This window comes from Neoarthrinium moseri, assembly GCF_022829205.1.
Source record: "Neoarthrinium moseri strain CBS 164.80 chromosome Unknown scaffold1_Wmoseri_CBS_16480, whole genome shotgun sequence".
In the NCBI taxonomy this organism is placed as follows: Eukaryota; Fungi; Ascomycota; class Sordariomycetes; order Amphisphaeriales; family Apiosporaceae; genus Neoarthrinium; species Neoarthrinium moseri.
The window spans coordinates 697,403-717,319 of NW_026055115.1; the positions used below are offsets into that span (position 1 = coordinate 697,403).

Consider the following 19,917-nt stretch of genomic DNA (forward strand, 5'->3'; position numbering starts at 1 on the left):
ACTCATTCAGGTGCGAAGACAGAGATGTATGCAACCCATGAGTTGAGCCCTGGAAGATGTCAGACGTACACGTCGCACTTGCGAGTCGAAAACGTCGTTTTGTATGCTTCACAACCCGTGGAATTAATTTATGTATTATTATTGTCAAGCTGGGACGGTTACACTCGTTCTGAGATCCAATCCCACCACTTGTCGACCTTGCCCTCGAGCACACTACCGCCGACAACGTCAACCTCGACATCAAACTCGCGCATCTGGCTGAAGGCAAACTTCTCGGCGCCGTACTCTCCCAGCCAATCTTCGTTGTCTTCGTCATCCATCTCGCCAACAGCCACACCAGAGGCTTTGAGGCCCTTGCTCCTGCTCTGCCGTATCCTGCCGAGCTCGGCTTCCAGGTTGCTCTTCACCAAAGATGCAGGCAGGGCAGTGAACAGGTCGGCCTTGTTGGCGGCTAGGAGGAGGTGGACGGCATGGGGGGCCTTGGACGTCTTCCCTACGCCCATGCGCTTCTGGAGCGCCAGCAGCACGTCGAAGAGGTAGTTGGCCATGGCCTGGAGGTTCTCGTCCAGCGCGGAGGCATCGAGCACAAACACGACGCCCTTCAGGGGGTCGTTCGCATTGATCTTGGCCATGGCGGATTCGCGCAGCTTTCCGTGGCCTGGGGTGTCGACCAACATGAACTTCTTGTGGCTGCCGGGTGCGTCATCTCTGGCGGCGTCACGGAAGGACTGGATGCCGCCGTCGGTCGAGACGGTCAGTTCCACGGACTGGGTGATCTGAGATGTGTGGGTGGGGACTGCATTGTCGCCGCGCTCGAGCAGCGTCAACAGCGAAGTCTTGCCTGCGCCGGGAGGGCCGATGAGTAGGATCGAGGGCAAGTTGGTGTAGGGCGTCGCGCTGGATATGTAGAAGTGGACGAGGATGGGGACCAGCAGCACAATCAGCGCGCCCACGACGAAGACGGGCGTCGACGGGGTGAGGATGTACTCGAGGTAGTGCTTGAGGTCGTCCATGGTGGCCGGATGGTCGACTGAATCAGTGCTGAGGCCTCACGTTGGACTTTATGCGCGGCCGTTGGGTGAGCTGGAGCTCCGAGGCAATTTCGCAGTCGAAAGATGATGGCCTGTCGACAGTGGTGCTACCGGAGCAGACAGCTGCCGTCATTTTTGGCTCTGGTGCCGCCCCATGTGCCCCTAGAAAGCCAAGCCTTGGGGTCTCTGTTGGGGGGCCCTGGGGGGGCATTCGTGCACCTTCTAGCGCAGGAGAACGGAAACCCGGGACAGACCTTGTCGATCGGAGATTTATGTCCAATCAGACGGCGCGTTGGCCCCTAGTGCCGCCAGTGTGGCTCAGCGTCCTGGACTCGATGTTTGACAGCCGTGATGAAGGGCCCCCAGGCCAAGGGCTGACGAGGGAGGCATTGCGCTCTGCTTTCCCATCGTCCTCGAGCAGGGTCCACCCGAACCATTCGCGACGTGCCGTCTTTGCCGCTCTTCTTCTCGTCGTGTCTTCCTATTGTTGGCTTTGACTTTTCAGCATCGCTGTGTACTGCCTGTAATAATCACCCATCCTGATCTCGGCGGCGTCGGTTCATAATCGAGAGAATCCTGGACACGTCCCCTAGCCACGGCGCACCACACTAGACTACGACGCAAACCGACGACGAGGACAGATACCCGACGGGCACACCAGCACACGAACACGAGAGCTGTAGCCGCTGATGTCGACGGACACGCAAAATAATGGCACCACCGGCGCGCCCATCCAGCCCTCCAGTAAAGCGACTGCCGCCGCCCCGAAGCTGAACTCGGCCGACATGGAGATGGGCAGCATGCCCGGGGCCGATACTCCCGCCGAGGAAGATATCATGCAGCTGGCAAGAGTGGGCAACGTACCCTCCATGGAAAAGCTCTTTGAGAAGGGCGAATATGATGCGACGTACACAGACGATGAGGGCATCACCCCCTTACATGTATGCGCGCGTGAGCTCGTTGAAAGGAGGTCCCGAAAAGCTGACAGTGTGACAGTGGGCCGCAATTAACAACCAGTATGCCATGGCCAAGTTCTTGATCGAGAAGGGCGCGGATCTGAACAAGAAAGGAGGCGAGTCCGTCGCAACGCCGCTACAATGGGCTGCCCAGAGGTCCAATTACTACACCGTCAACCTGCTGCTTCAGCACGGCGCCGACCCACTGATTTCCGATGCCCAGGGATACAACACCCTGCATATCTCGACTTTCAACGGAAACGTTCTGCTCATTACACTTCTGCTGCACCAGGGCATTCCAGTAGACGTGGCGGATAGCTACGGCCACACTGCACTCATGTGGGCGGCGTACAAGGGGTTTCCCTTGTGTGTGGATCTGTTTCTGCGATGGGGCGCCAGCGTCCACGCCACGGACGAGCAAGGCTTCACTGCCCTGCACTGGGCTCTCGTCAAGGGATCGGCCCCGTGCATCCTGAAGCTTATCGAGTACGGCGCGGACCGATTTGCCAAGACGCACACAGGCAAGACACCTGCCATCACCGCCCAAGATCTGAACACGGTGGGTGCCTGGCATAGGGCGCTGAAAGAGTGCGGATACGATGAGGACGCTCATCCCGTCACTCCCTGGTGGCCCGGTGCATCTTATTTCCTCCAAGACAAACGGACGTTCATGAACAGGTTCCTGTTCCTTCTACCGTTCTCCCTCTTATGGATCGAGTTGTTACTTCTGTCGAATCTGCCTGTGTTCCTATCCCTGCCATTCGGGCTTCTGGTGGTTTTTGGGTACCAATGGATTACCACTCAAGTTATTGAGTATGGTCCGCCTGATATGAGACATCTTCACAAAACGGTATGTGCATAGCAACAAACATATGTCACCGGCCGTCACTAACCCTCAATCAGCCCTGGCTGGCTGGCATTTGTGCGGGATCAGTGTTTCTGGTGGGTGTAAGCTGGCTCTTGACCGTACTGCCAGGTAAGCCCTCCAAGTATTTGCTGTGGAGTGTATTTTGATATTGACGATTGCAGCAACATTTTCGGCGCATCCGCTCCTGAATTTCATCTGCATTGGTTTAATCGGCTTGACATCCTACTTCTATGCCACATCCATGGTTTTCGACCCCGGTTTCGTACCAAAGCTGAATGGCATTGCCGAACAGAAGGCCGTCATCGATGAACTTCTCAGCATGTGGAAGTTTGATGAGTCCAACTTTTGCGTTTCTTGTATGATTCGCACTCCTCTCCGAAGCAAACATTGCAAGCGTTGCCAGAGATGCGTTGCAAAACATGACCAGTAAGATTCCCACAACAACTGCTCTGTAGTATTGACTAACGCCCTATAGCCACTGTCCTTGGATCAACAACTGTGTTGGCATCAACAACCACCGTCATTTCTTCTTCTTTCTCATTGGCCTGACTCTCGGTATACTCAGCTTTGATTGGCTGTTGTACTACTACTTCTCGGATATATCGTCCGGTGCTGCCAAAGAATGCACCGTTCTATCCGAGAACCTGTGCCAGGTCCTCAACGCCGACCCCTACGTCATCCTTCTAGGCATCTGGGCTTCACTGCAACTTACCTGGGTCAGCATGCTTCTGTTCGTCCAGTTCGTTCAGGTAGCACGTGCCATGACGACCTACGAGAACATGTATGGCATCAACGACGGCTCGGCCGCAAACCTCATGCACAACTTCACTAGCACTGGAGCGCCTCTCGACCCAAGCCATCCTGATGCTCTTGCCGCACCACCGAGCGCGGCGCATGATCCCTTGGGCAACCGTTCGCATCATGGCCACAAGCACGGTCGAGGCTTCCTGCAACAGTGGAGCCGCATACTCGGAGTTGATACCTTCATCGAGACAGCAACCGGCAGAGGTGCAGCGACAGCCAAGAAGCAGCGCAAGAAGAAGAACCCCTACTCCAGGGGGTACGTTCAAAACTGCAAGGACTTTTGGTGCGACCCGGCCCCCATGTTTGGACGGCGCGAGACTGGTGATGCCGTAGTAGGTGGCCAGCGTGTGAACTGGGCGGAGACGTACGAGAGTCCTGCGGCCATGGAGCTGGGCGGCAGGAGAGGCAGGGGTGGGTATGAGACCGTTGCGGGCGATGAGGTCTAAGGACCATATACGCACCTACCACGGTTTGACGGTTTAGCCATGTCTTTCAACAGCGATGAGCATCGTATGAAGGTGTTCAGGAGCTTGACTTATGTAAAGTAGCGAGGATCCAGTCCTCACTCTATATGATTGTAATGAAGATCACGCAGCTGCGAATATTTTTTTCAAAGCCATAGCAAGGAGACTTCGGGCTGAACGGTTGAGACACGTTCATTTATTAGGGACAACAATATAACACTGCGACAGTAGCCGACAGTCGTTGGATGTCCAGCCCATCTTAATAAATATCTATTTCACCCTGTACTGCTCCAGCAACTCACGGGCTCTCTCGACATTCAAGCCCCTGTGAACGGTGCCATCACACGCCTTGAGATCCTCAGCCTGGCACAAGGAGTTCAGGATCGCCTCCTCCGTCGCCTCAGCCGTCGCAACGAACAGGGCATCGATGGAGCTGTGCACGACTGTCTGCACGGTCTGTGTTTCTACATCCCGCCGGAACCCACCACCGCTGACTTGCCCGTCGGGGGCCGAAGGCCGGCCACCCGCTGTGCTCTTGGTTTCGGGGCTTGGTCGCTGCCACGGCTGCTTCATCAGCACCTGCGGCTCGCAGTCTTTCGAGGTCGACAGGGCGATGATGATGTCGCCGGACGTGTTGTAGCCCGTGCCCAACCCGCCGACGGCCGAAATGCCGAAAGAGGCGCGAGCGGCAACCCGCTTCAGCTGGTGCGGGAGTAGAGGCGCGTTGGTCACGACGCAGACAACGATGCCTGGGTTTCGGTAAGCAGTGTTCGATCGGTGCAGTTTCTACGAAGGTCCATGGACAGCCAAGGTGAAAACAAAAGGACCGTGACTTACTGCCCTCCGATCCCGTTCTCTCCTCCCGGTCTGGATCGCTCCCAGCGTTTCCCTTTTGCACTTCATCGCGGAATAGCAGCTTCCCAATCGGCACTCCGCCAATATTGAACATTGACTTCTCGCCAAAGTTCGTCTGCACCAACACGCCAACGACGAAGTCCTCCTCGCCGTCTCCTGCCCGGGGGACGAGGCGGCTACTGGTGCCAGTGCCGCCCTTGTGGCCCAGGCACAGCATCCCGGTACCACCACCATAGCCGCCTTCGAGGACCCGCTCGCGCGTGGCCGCGTCCTCAATGGCCTCGACAACCTGCTCGTACTTCAGCGTCGACTTGAAGTCGTGGATGTCGGTGTTGCCGCCGCCCCACGTCTCGGCCACGACGGGCCAGCCATGGTGGGAGTACATTGCCTCCGCGGACTCCTTGAGACGCCGCGAGAGCTCGAAGCTGTAGTTGGTCAGAGCCTGGTACACGGCTCCGCAGGACATGGAGTCTGTAAAGGCGATGGGCTGATCGTGGCAACGGTCGTCAGTGCTTTGTATTACATGTGTGGGCTTTCTTGTAGAGAACTCACTGAGCTTGTGAAGCCCCAGTCCTGGATGAAATGGGTCCCCGTCATCTCACCACCGCCATTCAAGGTATGTATGGCGGCGTATGACGGCTGCAGGCGCGTGCTCTTGGTGCCACGAGGGTAGATGAGCGTGACCCCGACATGTACGCCATTGTCATCATCGTGGATTGTTTTCTGGCCGACTTGGACTCCCGGTACATCAAGGATTGAGTTCTTTGCTCCTGGCGTGTAGTAGCCCGGTCCGTATCCGAGGTCGCGGATGTGGGGGCGAACCATAGTGAAGGTGTGTCTTCTCGAAGTTAAGAGAGTGAGTGTACTATAAGGGCAGGTAAGAAAACTGCTGCAGAAATATCTGATTGGCCAGCGTGTCAGCCATGATTATCTTGGCTTTGAGTAGCTTCGAGGTGCCAACTTTATACAACTGCTCTAACTACCCATTCCCCGCATTGGAAAGTTCCCCACTTCCTAAATGGTTCGGACCCGCGAAACCTGCATGCCCGGTGTGACTCAGTGGTCCACTGGTCCTTGATAATCCATAGGATACTGTCGTAAGCCAAGTTCGGAAGGACTCAAGACTAGGCCGGAATCTCTATTTAATGCCTGCAAATCTTGTGAGGAAACAGCTTGCGAGATGAGGTCGACCGGCGCGCGGCAATATTCTCAACCCCCGGGGAGTGGGTATCGGTGGGCCCGTAGACAATCACCGGATGACAGAACAGTCTTGAATCATCAAATATCGGGTAATCATGGTAGGTTCGGATGCTATGGGTCTTTTGGATAGGAGGATCTACAGCCTGACGTTCTATGCGAATGAAGTATATCCGCAGGCCCAAGAGTCCCGGGGCTCAGGACAATGCGATCTCTGCAAGAGTCACGACAACCCAAAACATCGAGAGTAGACGAAAGACAGGTAATTAAAAGAGGTCTTTGTCTCCTTGAATGTTAAAGACGATCTCATGGCTTTATATCTCACTTAACTGCACAGGTCAACAGTGTGTAAAAGCCCTTTGTATACTAGAGGCATCTTGGGACAAGCCCCTGAAAATCCAGTCACAATGCTTTATTTACAGCATTGTCGGCTCAACGTCTATATAGCATGCGCTCGTCACCTGCAACGAGCTCCAGAAGCAGCTTTATATCATCAAACTTAAGTAATAGTATTTCCACATCAGATCAATTAACCACCTCATCAAATGGACTCCACAAACTCAATCAAAGAAATGATCGAAGAGGGCCTGAATCTCACGCCAGAAGAGGCTCTCTCACGGTCGCGAGACATGTTAGAAAAGTCCCTGGAAGCCGTCGAACGGCGTCGTAATCTGATACTCGAAGACATTGCAAACATGAGCCAGCGGACAGGGGATTTGACGTGGCTCCATCGGCATCAGCAGTGGGTAAGTTTCGACAACAGCAAAATGCTGAGGTTTATCGAAAGTTGCGACAAGATCCAAAGGTTTGCAAGCGTCCCTGTGTTTGCCTCAACGGCAACCCAGGATCTGGTGGAGATAGTGCTCGACGTGAAGAAAGCTCTATTTGTGAGCGAGGGCTTCTTGCATAGCCTTGAGTCACTCCTAAAAGGTGGTCTCGCGTCCCGGAAGGCTGAGATGACTGCTGTGCAGATGCAGATCGACGAGCTATTGTTACTGCTCGAGTACGACGCTCTGCTCCGTGAACACAGAATATACCGCCCACCAATGAGTGCGCTGTCCAAAGTTCAGAAAGCAGAGATTTTCTGCGAGGAGCGTGAAGAACTGCTGAGACGGTATGGCATGCCGCCAATCAGTGGATATTTTGGCTACCTGCTGGAGGCTAAAGAAACGCTTAACCAGGTCTATGGCATGTGGAACGATGTTGAGCGCGAGCGCGCACGTCTCAAGTTTCTCAGGGAGTCGTCGGATGTGTGCCTCGAGCCTGAGAACCATAGAGATCTCAATGCGCAGATCGATGAATTCGAGGCTCAGGATCGGACGTCCTTGGCAGAACTGTACAGCTTGCTCTTAACACCATTGAGGCAAGCCCAAACTGAGTTCATGAATAAGCCGTTCGTTCGCGCCGAGGAGGAGACGGTGTTGAAGATCGTGGGGCTGATTCACGATGCTGAGGCACATATTTATCAGGATCGAGGCGCGCTTGATTTCTACAAGCGCCTTATCGAAAGTGGTTCTCTTCAATGAGGGAGTTACCTGAGGGGTTAGTAAGATAGGCTCTGGTAAATCGCACTCCAACTGTTGAACTTTGTCCTACTGTGGTCTTTCTCCCTTGGTGCTCCTTTTGTGTGGACGAGAGAGTGTGCCTTTGCCAGCCGTTAATAAAACTATTTATGAATTGTGTTAGATTGATTTGCTGGGGCTACTATAGGGCTTGGCCGCTCACGAATCTATTTGCTTTGGATGATCCCCTAATATCCACCTTCAGGGGTGAATTCTTGACCTGAGATCAAGTTCTAAATGCGCCCTTCGCGCTCCATACATACGATCGTATTCCCAAGTCCCTTGTCTTATAAGTTGTCATGAATATTTCGAGTATATTAAACTATACCGTATATCAAGCGCTACATAGAACAGAGACCGAAAGCACCAATTGCCAAAGGTTATCGCCTGGGCTGCCAGTGCGGAGTTGGCAGCTACCTATGATACTTACGTAGAACCCGCGACCTCCTGAACGGTAGCTCCTTGAGCTATGTCCTGTTAATAGAGCCTACCGGTACTTACGAGGAAGCTCTACTAGAACTGTTGTCATAAACCGATAAGGAATACCGATACCGCCTGTCCGCCTGTCCGCCTGCCTGTGGCAGGGCTTTGAATTCTCAGGAGATAAGTGTGTTGGCGTGCTGCTACGCCTCGACTCGGTCACAAACTTGAGGGACTCGAAGTTAAGTTAAGGGATTCAAACATATATATCAAAAAGGTTATATTATTGCATCACTGTTCATATAAAACTCCTAGGTGGGTTTGGCCGATGGAGCCTGAGCCGTCACTTCATTCTCTGTTTTGGCTTTTGCTGCGATTGCAAGTCTCCGTTTTCGTGCCTCAAAAAGAGGATAGACACAAAGGCAAGAAGCAAAGAGGATTGTCACGCCATTCCACAATTGAGCACCTAGAAATGCACGATTATGCTGGCCACCATAGGCGGCATCTGCGGCCAGGCCCACTGGAGCACCAATGAGAGCACCAAAGCCCGCTGCACCATATACAATTCCCATCCGAGTGCCAATGACTGCCAGAGACGGGGAAAGATAAGGTATAATGAATGCCGGAAGCGTAGTCACAGCACCGGAAAAGAATCCGTAAAGGACGAGAAAGGCTGCGAAACCGCCCAGGTTGTGAACAGCAATCCAGCATAGTGCCAAGATTCCAGTCACTGCGGCGTTAAACATAAGAATAGTTTCCGCCCCCAGAAATTTGTGATCCACAAGCGCTGCCGGTATGATCCTCCCAAGCATTTGTGCAGCGTTCGGAACAGCTAGCATATAGTATGCGATATCCTCAGAGACAGGATGATCGAGACCCACGAGACAGAACGACGGCGTCAGGATGTAAGGGACCAGAAAGCCAAGCCACATGAAGAATGATGCTACGGTAAAAGTAGCAAAAGCTCGGTCTTTGATGATAGACTTGTCAAAAAGCTGCCTCGTCGGTTTCCTCGCGGCTTGAGCACTTGGCTTGAGGAGGACCGTGGCGACGCTGAGGGTAAAGAGTGCGATGAATGCAATAGCACGACAAGCCCATCCAAAGCCGGCGACGTCCAATAAGCGGCGGACAACTATGGGATAGATCACGCCGCCGAAAGATCCTCCCGCAGTTGCACAACCAAGAGCAAGGCCACGACGAGATGTGAAGTACAAAGGGATCATGGCAACGCTAGGGATGTATAAGAAGCCCGTGCATATACCGCCCAACACACCCCAAGTCAGCATGACTTGGTAGTATTGTGTTGCTAAACTCAGCATCATGAGTGAAAAAGTGAGCGTGAGAGTAGAGGCGACCAAGATAGGATAGAAGTAGCCCAGGTCGAATAAGGGGCCCGAGATGACGCCTATGATGAGGATCAATGATACCTGGAGTGTCCCGATCCATGAAATCGAAGATGAACTATATTGTCGCAGAAGATTGCTCTCATAATATGTCTGGAATACCCCGAAGCTGTTGGCGAGGCCAAAGTTGTTGAGATTGATAAGAAAGGACGCAAGAACTTGAAGCCAAGCAGTAAGTCCACCGTCTGGCGGTGGTTGACTTGGCACAGATCGGGTCCAGTATTGGAACAATCCTGAATTTGTTTTCGATTCTTTCGATTTAGTGGAGTTCGATACTTCGTCTCGAAATGCCATGATGAACGGACTATAGCGGTGCTCGCCTTTGTAGTAGAGAAACGTCAGTAAGTTCGAAAATACGTTGCAGAAGCACCGTATGGCTTTAGGCTCATACTGCCAGGACAAAACCTATATATGTATATACAGGCACGACTTACGTCTGAATCCACAAAGTTGCAACTTTGACTTCAGGCAAGTGGTCGGCACAAGACTTCGCACACGCCCCACTGAGATCTGCCTCCAGGTGCGCGAACTGTTGTGTCAGCCACTTGTCATGTGGCCAGGGGTCGACTCAGCAATGTTGGTCTTAACCGAAGTGACAATATTTGGAAGCCCCATAACACTTAATGTTGACTATCGGTTCAGCTCCGGCACGAAGGATGCCTCTAGCATTAGTAGTTGTCTAAAAAACAGCACTAAAATTGCAGATCTCCCCAGACCCACCTGACTATGAGGTCATTTTCATTATACTGCACAACGAATGGAAATGTCGAATTCAGGCCAACCAGCGTCATTTATTTTTAGCCTTCCAAATCTGGATGTCAAATACGTGCGCTACAGCAAATCTGTAAGGTGACTAGTGGTACATCATGATGTGTCAGTGTCAGCACGAGGGTCGAAGCCCAGTAGCTCATGTATCGTGTGCTTCGGACCAAGGCGGTGACTGTTCCGCGATATAAAAATCCACAGATCTAAACTGGTCAGGGGTACCCCCCACCCTGGTTCTATTTTAGTCATTACAGCCGGCTCATTGATGCCAACTATCTTGTCTGGATAACTCTAAACCTCGCCTCGTACTAGCTCCGGGATTAGAACCAGCTAGGTTGGCCTCTGGATGCACAGGCTATGCGGCACAGTGGCTGTTACTGTGTATTTACCAAGTTGAGGTTCGCTCGTTTGATAGGGTAAAGACCGGACTTACAAAGATGCCCGCTCCAGCTAACGTGCTCTTTATTCAATGTTCCAATGATCATACACCCCGAATATCTGCGAAGGAAAAAGACAATATGAGCTTTGAACTTGTGACGTCGTATAAACGGTCGTTGCTACGTCCGCTCGTTGTGCCTGCCGGCGATCTTCTACAAGATTCAACAAATCTGTATCTAGACCCACAATCTTTTCAGTCCCAGTCATGGCGCGCCTCGACACACATTTTCTCCGGAACTGATGACCGCGACGAGTCTACCGCATGGCCGCCGACTAATTTCAGAGATGATCCAGCAAGGATTCCCAACGATGAAGCACACGACATACCATACGATGCGTCGAGCCTCAAAGCCAGAAACGAGGGAAATTTCAAGTTGTACGCCGACCAAGCAAAGAATTCGGAGGCTTCAAAGGTGCCGCCACCTAGACTGGTCGCCAAGCGATACCTTCCAACAGACCAAGCAAATGATTCGGAACAAGGCATCACGCTGCTTATCTTGACGGGGATGGGAGCGCCCAAGGAGGCAAGGACCACGACTCTAAAGTTGCTCGAGCGTGCGGTAACTGACTTTCAAGTAGATGTTTGAACCCATGCTCGGAGACCTACTTCCTCGGCTACGAAAAGCCGGAGTCAAGGTAGAAGAGGCTTGGGCCGTGGATATGCCTCTCAGCGGAGAGACAGCCAAAGTCAACCCCATCGGCTACCTCTACGGTCTGCTAGCCCTCATCCTTTCCACTCTGTTCGTATTGAGCTAACATTGCGTAGCCAACGAGAAAGATGTTGCTCGAGACCTTCTGCTCTTCATCACGGCCTACCTCCCGGTATGCCCTGGACAAACCCTTCCGCAGCATCTCGAAGCTCGCAGACCAACATCCCAACCCCGTCAGACCACGCGACAAAACCTCCACGTCGTTGCACACAGCCTCGGCGCTCAATCTGCCATCCTTGCATCCGTTCATGCCCCAAAAATATTCAGCAGTCTGACCGTGATCGACCCAGCCATGATTCCTGCTGGCAAGATTAACGATGCCATGGCCAAGCTTCCCAAAGAGACTCTTTGCCTCGGCCTTTCAGAGCGATATCCCGATCGTGCGTCGGTCGAAAAGGAGCTACGCGCAAACAAGCGCACTCGGTGTTGGGACGAGCGGGTGGTGCGGATTTTCGCGCAGCATGGCGTGATGCCGGACAGGAGCGGCAGAGGGTTCCAGCTGGTTGCTCGCCCACGCCTTGAGTGGGCGCTGTACTACGACAAACAGACGCCTGCCGAATGCTACGATCGTTTGACGGACATCAGCGTTCCTTTACATGCGATCATGCCCGCGAGACCTTTTGCCGTGCCGCCGAAGATGTTTGAGGCCGATGTGCGGAAGATGAAACAGCAAACCGAGGTGCGGTGGTTACAAGGGACAACGCATCAAATCGTGTACGAGAAGATAGATGCGTGCACAATGTTTGTGGCAGACTGGTTGATTAAGCTGACTGGCGAGAAAAGGGCTCGCTTGTGAGTACAGCAATGGGGTCTGCAGCTTTCAATCTCTTGGTATAACGGTAGACATATCGTGAATAATATTCCGTGAGATCTACTCTATTTCTATAATTCTATATCACCTCCCGCTCTATCCGTCAAATCTGTCTGAATTCTATAAACGTAATGTGATGGTCAATGAGAGCACCGTCTGGATATTTTCGTAGTCTTGATGTGTAGACCATCCGCCGGTCGAGCTGTTAGTCCACCTTTGATATCTAGGTTACCTTCGTCCATCAATGCACTTTCCTGGAGCCCGAACTCGAAACTCCCAACCCACACCGCCAGTAAGCATGCTAATTCCGCCCTGGCAAAGCCCTGGCCTATACACGCGCGGGTCCCGTGCAGGAACGACAAAAATCCGTATTTGCTGTATGCACCGCCGCTGGATCGTGTGCCATAGTCCTTGTTGCTGTCGCCACTATGTTCGTCATCATCTTGCTGCTCACACAACCAACGATCTGGATTGAAGATGTGCGCATCTGGTCCCCAAATACGCGGGTCACGGTTTGTAGCCCACGGCGCGACGATAATTCGGGCTCCTTTCGGAATGAATTGACCGACGATGGTAGTATCGTGGGCTGCTTCGCGGAGAGTTTGTGGTACTGGAGCGTAGAAGCGAAGTACTTCGCTGCATACGGCTTGTAGATATGGCATCGAGTCGATGTCGACGCTACAAATCAGTGATTCATTTGCCGCATCCAATGGTGGTAACCGTTGTTGAATTTCCTGCCTTAGCTTATCTTGCACATCACAATGTCGAGCAAGCAAATAGACGCCCCATGTGAATGCCGAACCCGTCGTATCGTGACCTACAAACCATGTTAGCTCTCATCGTTTCGTGAGATGCGGTGGAAAACTAAAGTGATCATTACTAACCAGCCGCAAGCAAAGTCATAGCCTGGTCAATAAGCTCGTGTTCGGTAAATGTTTCCGTCCGGATGGCTGAAGATAAAATATCCAGGTCGTTCAATTCCTTCTTTGCTAGCTTCCTCTGCTTGGCCGCAATCGTCTCCCTGCACAACTCGCGTATCGATCCAGCTGCCTGGCCAATATCGGAATTCAGCTTGATGGGCAGGGCATTGAGTACCCACGCTGGTACAAAACTCTCGATGAGATGCAGCATGCGAGCCTGATGGGACGGCTGAAAGATGATATTGTATGTCTGCACCAGCTCGTTCTTCTCGTCTCGTATCGCGCCAAAGTCCCTTCCAAGACCTGCTAGCCCGATGAGATCGAGAGTGATTCTCGACGCCCACTTCACCACCTCTATCGTGCCATTGTTGCTCTTAGCCTCATCCGCTGTGATCGCTTCAACCATCTCCCGCGCCTTGTCCCAGAAGAGCGGATACAGTGCCTTGATTTGCCGTGGGGCAAATGCAGGGTTCATATTTCGCCTTTGCGTCTTGTGCGCGTTGCCTTCAGAAAGGATCAACCCAAGGCCCAGGAAGCGCCCTGCCGTTTCTCGAAGGCTCGCTGGCTTGGGAAAAGAGTAATTTTTCGTGACGAGAACCTCGTGCAGCGCCTCCGGAGACGTAAGAACAATGCGTTCCGCGTTGAAGAAGCCCAGGTACCGAAGTAAACCATTATTGGGGGTTGTCTTGGTCCTAGTAGAATATACTGTGAGATGGATGCAACTAGGAGCGAGTGTTTATGTTTGAGCTGGCATACCATTCCCTTGCCGGCGAACAGTACGGTTCCTGGTACAGCCGCATGCCATGGCCCCAAAGCCAATGATTGCCTTTGGGCGTTGGTATATGGCGGAGGGGCGACAAGAACCGAGGACGAAGGATAATTACGTAGAGACACCAAGATGCAATTTCTAGAAATACAGTTCCTAAGAACGCTATCCAAAAAACGAACCATTGGTTCTCTCGATGTAAGGCCAGCAAATATGCGGCAAGGGCAGCACCGGCCAGAAGGAATTGCCATGCGCCAGCCATAACATTTGCGTACTAACGCTTTTGAGTGGACTGCTAATTGCTAATGCCCGAGAGGAAAGTAATTGCGTTTATCACAGTGCACTATATCAACTCCGAATTCCGTGGACAAGTTGTGTCTAGATCTGCAGATCTGATGGTATATATACAGGTCCAATATCCCTTCCTTCCTGAAGACGATCGCCACACCTGAATCAGGCCGCATTTTCAGGGAGTGTGTGATGCTCTCGTGGAGACCGACGCCTCAGTTGGCAGCAGATCGGTACAGTAGCAAGGTCGAGCGCCTGATAGCGCCAAGTGTCTGTAGCCGAAATTAACCTAGTATCATCTAAGAGCCCTCCGCTCAAGGGCTTCAATTGCATCATAGCTTTTCGACATAGCCCACATCGAGTAGTCGCTGTCGCCACATCCCATTGGATTGGCTTACACTAATGTCCGGTCTTACTGTCTTGAGTACTAGGGCAAATTAATACGATCTTTGATTATGAGTTTTGCAGCACTTAGCGCCGCTTCATGGGCTACCTGGTGCAGGGGGTCACTGTGGTGGGCCATGACCCACGCGTAAAAATAGCAAACGCGACGATCATGGGGAGAACTTCCTGCTGAACAAGGAGGCAGATCTGGGGGACATGAATGGTCGTAGGCACGAAGGCACACTATGCTACATTAGACTGCTTTTACACTGTGCTCTCACCACGGGATCACGTAGATCCGAAAAAGGACAACAAAGCGGTTCCACTCTCCTCCGTACTCTGATGCTATGGTTGCAAAGAAAAGAAAGGAAAAATCAAAGAGACCAATTCAGTTACAGCCGAGTTGTCAAGCAACTCCTAGGACCAACAGGCAGCTTTTTAAGAATATTTTTATTAAAATTTTATGGTTTGCTACGCGGCGTCCAAGCTGAAGCACCAACTTAAGCTGAAAGAAATGCTTCCAGATGTCCAATATACTTGGTTCTTTGATCCACATGCGCGAAGTGTGCAGCGTTATCTAATGTGATCCACCTAACCTTCTCGATGTGGTCGAAGAACGGTTGCATCGCGGGGTCCTGTGCCTCGTCCTCTGTGCCGTTGATCAAGAGTGTTGGGACTTGAATGCTGTTTAACCGAGGAACACATGTCCAATCCCGGAGGGAGCCCGAAATGTAAAGCTCACTCGGGCCGTACCTAAACATCTGTAAGTTCTGTAACATACACCCGGGTACATTATTTCCGTACATAGTGCTGTATGTGGTGGAATCCTTAGCAAACCAATCTAGGGCGGATTGAACCTCCTTTGCCGGCCAGGGCCTTGCGAGGCTCAGATGCCTTTTATAGAAGACCTCTACTGCGGCCTCGTACTCTGGACTTTCGAAGTCCTTGGTTTCATCAGCACGGTCGAGTACCTTCTGTACATCATCGGGCAACTTCTTCCTTAGGGCTGAAATACCCACACGCCAAGCATCCATGCTTGCCAGACTGTTGGACAGGACTAGGCGGCGAAGGTTTACCGAGCTGGACGGCGTTGCCGCCCACTCAGCTGCAAGCATGCCGCCCCAGGAGTGTCCGTAAACGTCAATAGGACGCTCTTGTAGGCCCAGATGGGATATAAGGTTATCCAGCTCACGTTGGAACAGGGACACAGTCCAGAATTCCTCGTCACCAGCCTTTTCTGCCAAGTGGGTTGACCTGCCATTGCCGATCTGGTCGTAGAATATCAGGGGTCTGTGGACCGCCAAGTCTGCCAACGGCAGCAAATACTCGTGACATGCCCCTGGGCCTCCATGGAGGACGATCAAAGGCACATTGGTCTTATCAAGGCTTCCAATGACCTTATACCACGTCTTGCAAGGTTGTTCGAGGCCCGGCACAACAAATTCGGCTATTCCCTGCTCAGACACCGGTATTAGCATTTCATGTAGTACCTTTCGAGTGCAGCGGGTGCCAGGTTAATCCCTTCATCCACTACTAATTGAGCTCGGAGCTGGGAAAATATCGTTTTTCATCCACACAAGGGTTTTCGAAGAAATTATATATTAGGACGCTGAGTTGCGAATCTCACCTCTGTTGTCATGATTACCGTCATTGGCTACTGCTCAAAAGACTGCCGTTGAAATTTTACGCTTTGGCTAGCGCGTGCGGTATGGTGTTGAAAATGGAGCTTGCTTACTTTGTGGTCATGAACACAGAGAATGCGCTACTTTAATACCCCGCCTTTCTAATCTGTCAGACGGATGCGAGCTTGGCGTGGTGCAACTGCATTACGTTGCTCAACCAGGTTCGAATGATACCATGGTGCGTAAGCAGGGATAGGAGGGGGCGGAAGGGAATTATGAGGCGGGCAGCTCTATGATGCATCCGTAGAGATTATACTCCATTGTTTTCCAGATGTCGCTCTAGCCCATTTAATTCCAACGATCCCACTCCGTAGTTCGGACGTAATGTCTAGTCTCTTAGTACTGCCAACGTTTCCGAATTGGCTGTGGCCTTGATCTATACTTGACCACAAGAATCGACATCTAAGGGACCAGCCAATCATAGAAAGCTGTTCTGTACGAAATAGGAATAAGGTGGGGCTACTTCCATAAGTGGGTAGAGTCACGGTGTCTGGCGAAAGATTCGGTTTTTGGTTCCGAAATCAGATTATGTTCCGACATGTATCGGGCCGTCCGGAACCGTCTACTTACTTTTCCTTGGCACCCGAATCATACGATTGATCCCGCGGCTCTCGAGCTGGGTAAATGCTATCAGCATGAAAATAGGTTGTTGGCCACGGGACCTAGCTGAAATTTTCGAGCCATTCACCCTTCAACCTCATGGTTCCGAACGATGCTATTGCGGTCGGCTTTTATGAAAGCTCTTTACATTACAAGGGCGAAGGAAAACGTTTCATAATGGAGCAGCTTAGCACGCGCAGGACTCTAGTGTCTTGTGGAAGCTTACTGATGACTACGTTATTTTAAAGTTACTAACGTCCCTGGATGAAGCCCTCTAGGATGTTATGGAGTCATGCGTAACCGAGTCGAAGAAAGGAATATACTCTTGTATCGTACAAGTTCGAACTGCATACCGGCAATGACTTTTCTTGATGCACTATACTCACCATCACGAGGTTTCACCACATACTTAGGCTGGTCTTGATCACAATTGTAATTATATTGCGTTCGACATAAGCTCTCTACTGACAAAGTGTCGATTAGGTTGCGACTGTTGAGTCCCATCTTCTGACCGCAGTGATATGGTGGTGCTGATTCAGGCGAACAGCTTCCACCCTCCAGGAACACCTTTCTGAAAGATTCCTTCGGGATCGAATTTCCTACTAACTCCCTGCAGATGTTTCTTGTTCTCTGCTCCATAAGAGGCGATTGGATCCTGGAAGTTGAACGAGTAGTTCATGTAGACAAAATCGATAAGCTGACCCTTCGATGAAGCCTCCGCCCTCATCTTTTCCAAGGCGCTTTTAAAGGTTCCCAAGATTTTCTCATCGTCACTCTTCGAGTTCCAATACATTAAGAACGCCACGGAGACGATAGGACTGCTAGGATCAAGACCCAACGAGTTTCCGCCCTTTTTGGCCGAGGCTTGAAGCTGAGAGCGTGCGTATGGCTGAAGGGTGTAAGAGCATATCAGACCCTCGCAGTCTTTGACAGGCTCAAGTGCGGCTTTCCAGATCTCGCCACCAGCCACGAGGGTGGCTACGTCGGCCTTGACATGAAGATTCATGTAGGCAGACCTAATAGATGTTAGCTTGTTCGAAAGGTTGTTACAAGCGTATGTACCGTTGGTTTGGCGGAATGTCTCCGGCTTGTTCTCGTGAAGCCTCCGCAAGGTTCATCATACGCATGGTATTCAGTCCACCAATCTGTGGCTCCACAGAAGTAAAAACGTCCAGAACAGGGGGCTTTTCAACCTCTTGGGTGTAATACATCTGATTCATTCCAACTGCCTCAGGGCCGAACATGGCAGTATAACCCAGGCTCATCATCAAATGGGTATCTGCCGTCGCGTCGGGCTTTTGGAGTTCGTGAACCAGTGCTTCGACTTGACCAGGGAAGCTAGGGCTGAAGTAGTACAAGGCACCTCCCCAAAATGGCCCTTGCTTGAAAGTCCTCATGTCGTAGCGTGTCACGACACCGAAGTTGTTACCTCCACCTCGCAAGGCCTTCCAGAGATCGGCGTTCTCGTTGGAATTTGCATTGACAATCTCACCTGAGCCAAGAACTATCTCGTAGTTCAAGACCTAAATGACACGGGTAAGTACAACTTCGGAGTCTCCACCTACCTTCCAGCAAAATTCGGATCCATGGAACTTACATCATCACATATGAATCCTTCTCGCGACGAGAAGATTGATAGGCCACCTGATAATGCTAATCCTCCAATTCCACCCTTGGACGACCGCGAGCCGGAACAGCCAAGTCCTATCTCAACCAGTTTATCGAAGACGGGACCCCAGGTCTCCCCGGCAGCGATAGAGACAACACCATTCTCAATGTCAATTTGAATGCCTCTCAAGAGGCCTAGATTCAGAGTAATACCATCTTGAATATTAGAACAGCCTGGCGCAGGCTGGCGACCACCGCCGACAATAGCAAAGGCTGCTTCGTCAGCGACAACGAATGGTCTAATCGTCTTAACAAACGTCGAGATATCCGACTTGGACCTGGGCCGGACAATGCAAGCAGGAACTATATCCGATTGCAGAGCTGATTGGAAGAAGCCCCGATTGAGTGTTTGGTGCTCCTGGGTACCCTCCATGGCGAACTCAACCTCGGGCAGGGCCAGTTTCAAGGCCTTGATAGCTTTAGACATGTCCATCTTCGCTGATGAAGTCGTCTGGCAAAATATCCAGAGCGGTGCGGTCGTCAGGATGAAGCGCCTAGAAGGGCACAATTCACTTAGGTATGGAACGAATTCGGCCAAGCGCAACCGGTCGCCCAGATGATCAGACCGAAGGAGAAATTCGGGAGTCTCGATCTTGCGGGTCTTCTTAGGTTCTGGGAATCTTTGTGAGCTGCGGCGCAGTCGACGCTGCGCCGGCGTTTGGGAGCCAACTGCATTCATGTGTAGATGCGAGCCTGTAGCTCGAAGAGGAGGGGTAAAGCCGTGCATATCGAACGCCGCCCACGAATTCTGCCTGGCTCCCCGGAGGTACAAACTAGTAGATACTTCCAGGAAATACATGTTTGCCGCAAGAATGCGCGAGCTGTTCATACTGTGTTGAGCAAGAGCAGCAGCCAACAATATCTCGCGCGTCTGCGGCACGGTACGCGATTCAGCAAGACAGATGCGGCGCTGCAAGGAAGGTGGTATTTGCTGGACCGCGCAGATCATGTACTTCTCTCGGGTTCTATAGAAGGGTGAAGTCCTACATGGTAGCACAAGGCAATACCCAATCTGGGAACCAATGCTTGTCGGGAAATGAACAATGACCGAGATGTATTCTACTCACAGCCTACTCCTCATAACAGCCGCTGGTCTGAAGTCTTTGCCCCCGCTTGGGTCGTAGTCTAGCCTTGAAGCTCCCAAGGCTGCAGCCCGTATTTGGTCAGGATGCAATCCCCTGCGTGTTAGTCAGACTACGCCTCTAACATTGCGAAAGGAACACTTGCGTTGGGGTCTACGAACGATTAGATCCATGCATTTTACCTGGCGCCATCTCGAGCCTTGACGACTTGATCGTTCTAGCCGGCGCACCGGATGAATGAAA

The 19,917-nt window shown here is 51.9% G+C and overlaps 9 protein-coding genes across 9 annotated transcripts; 3 read left to right on the forward strand and 6 right to left on the reverse strand.

Moving 5' to 3' along the window:
- Positions 1-158: 158 nt before the first annotated feature.
- On the reverse strand, positions 159-1,013 carry JN550_000208 (uncharacterized protein; the record flags this gene model as incomplete). Its single annotated transcript, XM_049313348.1, has 1 exon — positions 159-1,013. The coding sequence occupies one exon, from the start codon at positions 1,011-1,013 to the stop codon at positions 159-161; it is 855 nt and encodes a 284-aa protein (XP_049177497.1).
- A 707-nt stretch (positions 1,014-1,720) lies between these two features.
- Positions 1,721-4,105, forward strand: JN550_000209 (uncharacterized protein; the record flags this gene model as incomplete). The annotated part of the gene is made up of 5 exons (XM_049313359.1): positions 1,721-1,972; positions 2,028-2,837; positions 2,891-2,963; positions 3,017-3,281; positions 3,331-4,105. The coding sequence occupies 5 exons, from the start codon at positions 1,721-1,723 to the stop codon at positions 4,103-4,105; spliced, it is 2,175 nt and encodes a 724-aa protein (XP_049177498.1).
- A 288-nt stretch (positions 4,106-4,393) lies between these two features.
- Positions 4,394-5,803, reverse strand: JN550_000210 (uncharacterized protein; the record flags this gene model as incomplete). Its single annotated transcript, XM_049313370.1, has 3 exons — positions 4,394-4,872; positions 4,961-5,465; positions 5,531-5,803. 3 exons carry the CDS (start codon positions 5,801-5,803, stop codon positions 4,394-4,396), a joined length of 1,257 nt encoding a protein of 418 aa, XP_049177499.1.
- A 944-nt stretch (positions 5,804-6,747) lies between these two features.
- JN550_000211 (uncharacterized protein) lies at positions 6,748-7,701 on the forward strand (the record flags this gene model as incomplete). Its single annotated transcript, XM_049313381.1, has 1 exon — positions 6,748-7,701. One exon carries the CDS (start codon positions 6,748-6,750, stop codon positions 7,699-7,701), a length of 954 nt encoding a protein of 317 aa, XP_049177500.1.
- A 767-nt stretch (positions 7,702-8,468) lies between these two features.
- Positions 8,469-9,854, reverse strand: JN550_000212 (uncharacterized protein; the record flags this gene model as incomplete). The annotated part of the gene is made up of 1 exon (XM_049313392.1): positions 8,469-9,854. The coding sequence occupies one exon, from the start codon at positions 9,852-9,854 to the stop codon at positions 8,469-8,471; it is 1,386 nt and encodes a 461-aa protein (XP_049177501.1).
- A 989-nt stretch (positions 9,855-10,843) lies between these two features.
- On the forward strand, positions 10,844-12,269 carry JN550_000213 (uncharacterized protein; the record flags this gene model as incomplete). Its single annotated transcript, XM_049313403.1, has 3 exons — positions 10,844-11,338; positions 11,400-11,475; positions 11,530-12,269. 3 exons carry the CDS (start codon positions 10,844-10,846, stop codon positions 12,267-12,269), a joined length of 1,311 nt encoding a protein of 436 aa, XP_049177502.1.
- Positions 12,270-12,424: 155 nt separating this feature from the next.
- Positions 12,425-14,232, reverse strand: JN550_000214 (uncharacterized protein; the record flags this gene model as incomplete). The annotated part of the gene is made up of 3 exons (XM_049313414.1): positions 12,425-13,101; positions 13,169-13,896; positions 14,153-14,232. The coding sequence occupies 3 exons, from the start codon at positions 14,230-14,232 to the stop codon at positions 12,425-12,427; spliced, it is 1,485 nt and encodes a 494-aa protein (XP_049177503.1).
- Positions 14,233-15,142: 910 nt separating this feature from the next.
- JN550_000215 (uncharacterized protein) lies at positions 15,143-16,281 on the reverse strand (the record flags this gene model as incomplete). Its single annotated transcript, XM_049313425.1, has 3 exons — positions 15,143-15,395; positions 15,447-16,096; positions 16,270-16,281. The coding sequence occupies 3 exons, from the start codon at positions 16,279-16,281 to the stop codon at positions 15,143-15,145; spliced, it is 915 nt and encodes a 304-aa protein (XP_049177504.1).
- A 1,178-nt stretch (positions 16,282-17,459) lies between these two features.
- On the reverse strand, positions 17,460-19,319 carry JN550_000216 (uncharacterized protein; the record flags this gene model as incomplete). Its single annotated transcript, XM_049313436.1, has 3 exons — positions 17,460-17,940; positions 17,987-18,447; positions 18,522-19,319. 3 exons carry the CDS (start codon positions 19,317-19,319, stop codon positions 17,460-17,462), a joined length of 1,740 nt encoding a protein of 579 aa, XP_049177505.1.
- Between the last annotated feature and the right edge of the window lie 598 nt (positions 19,320-19,917).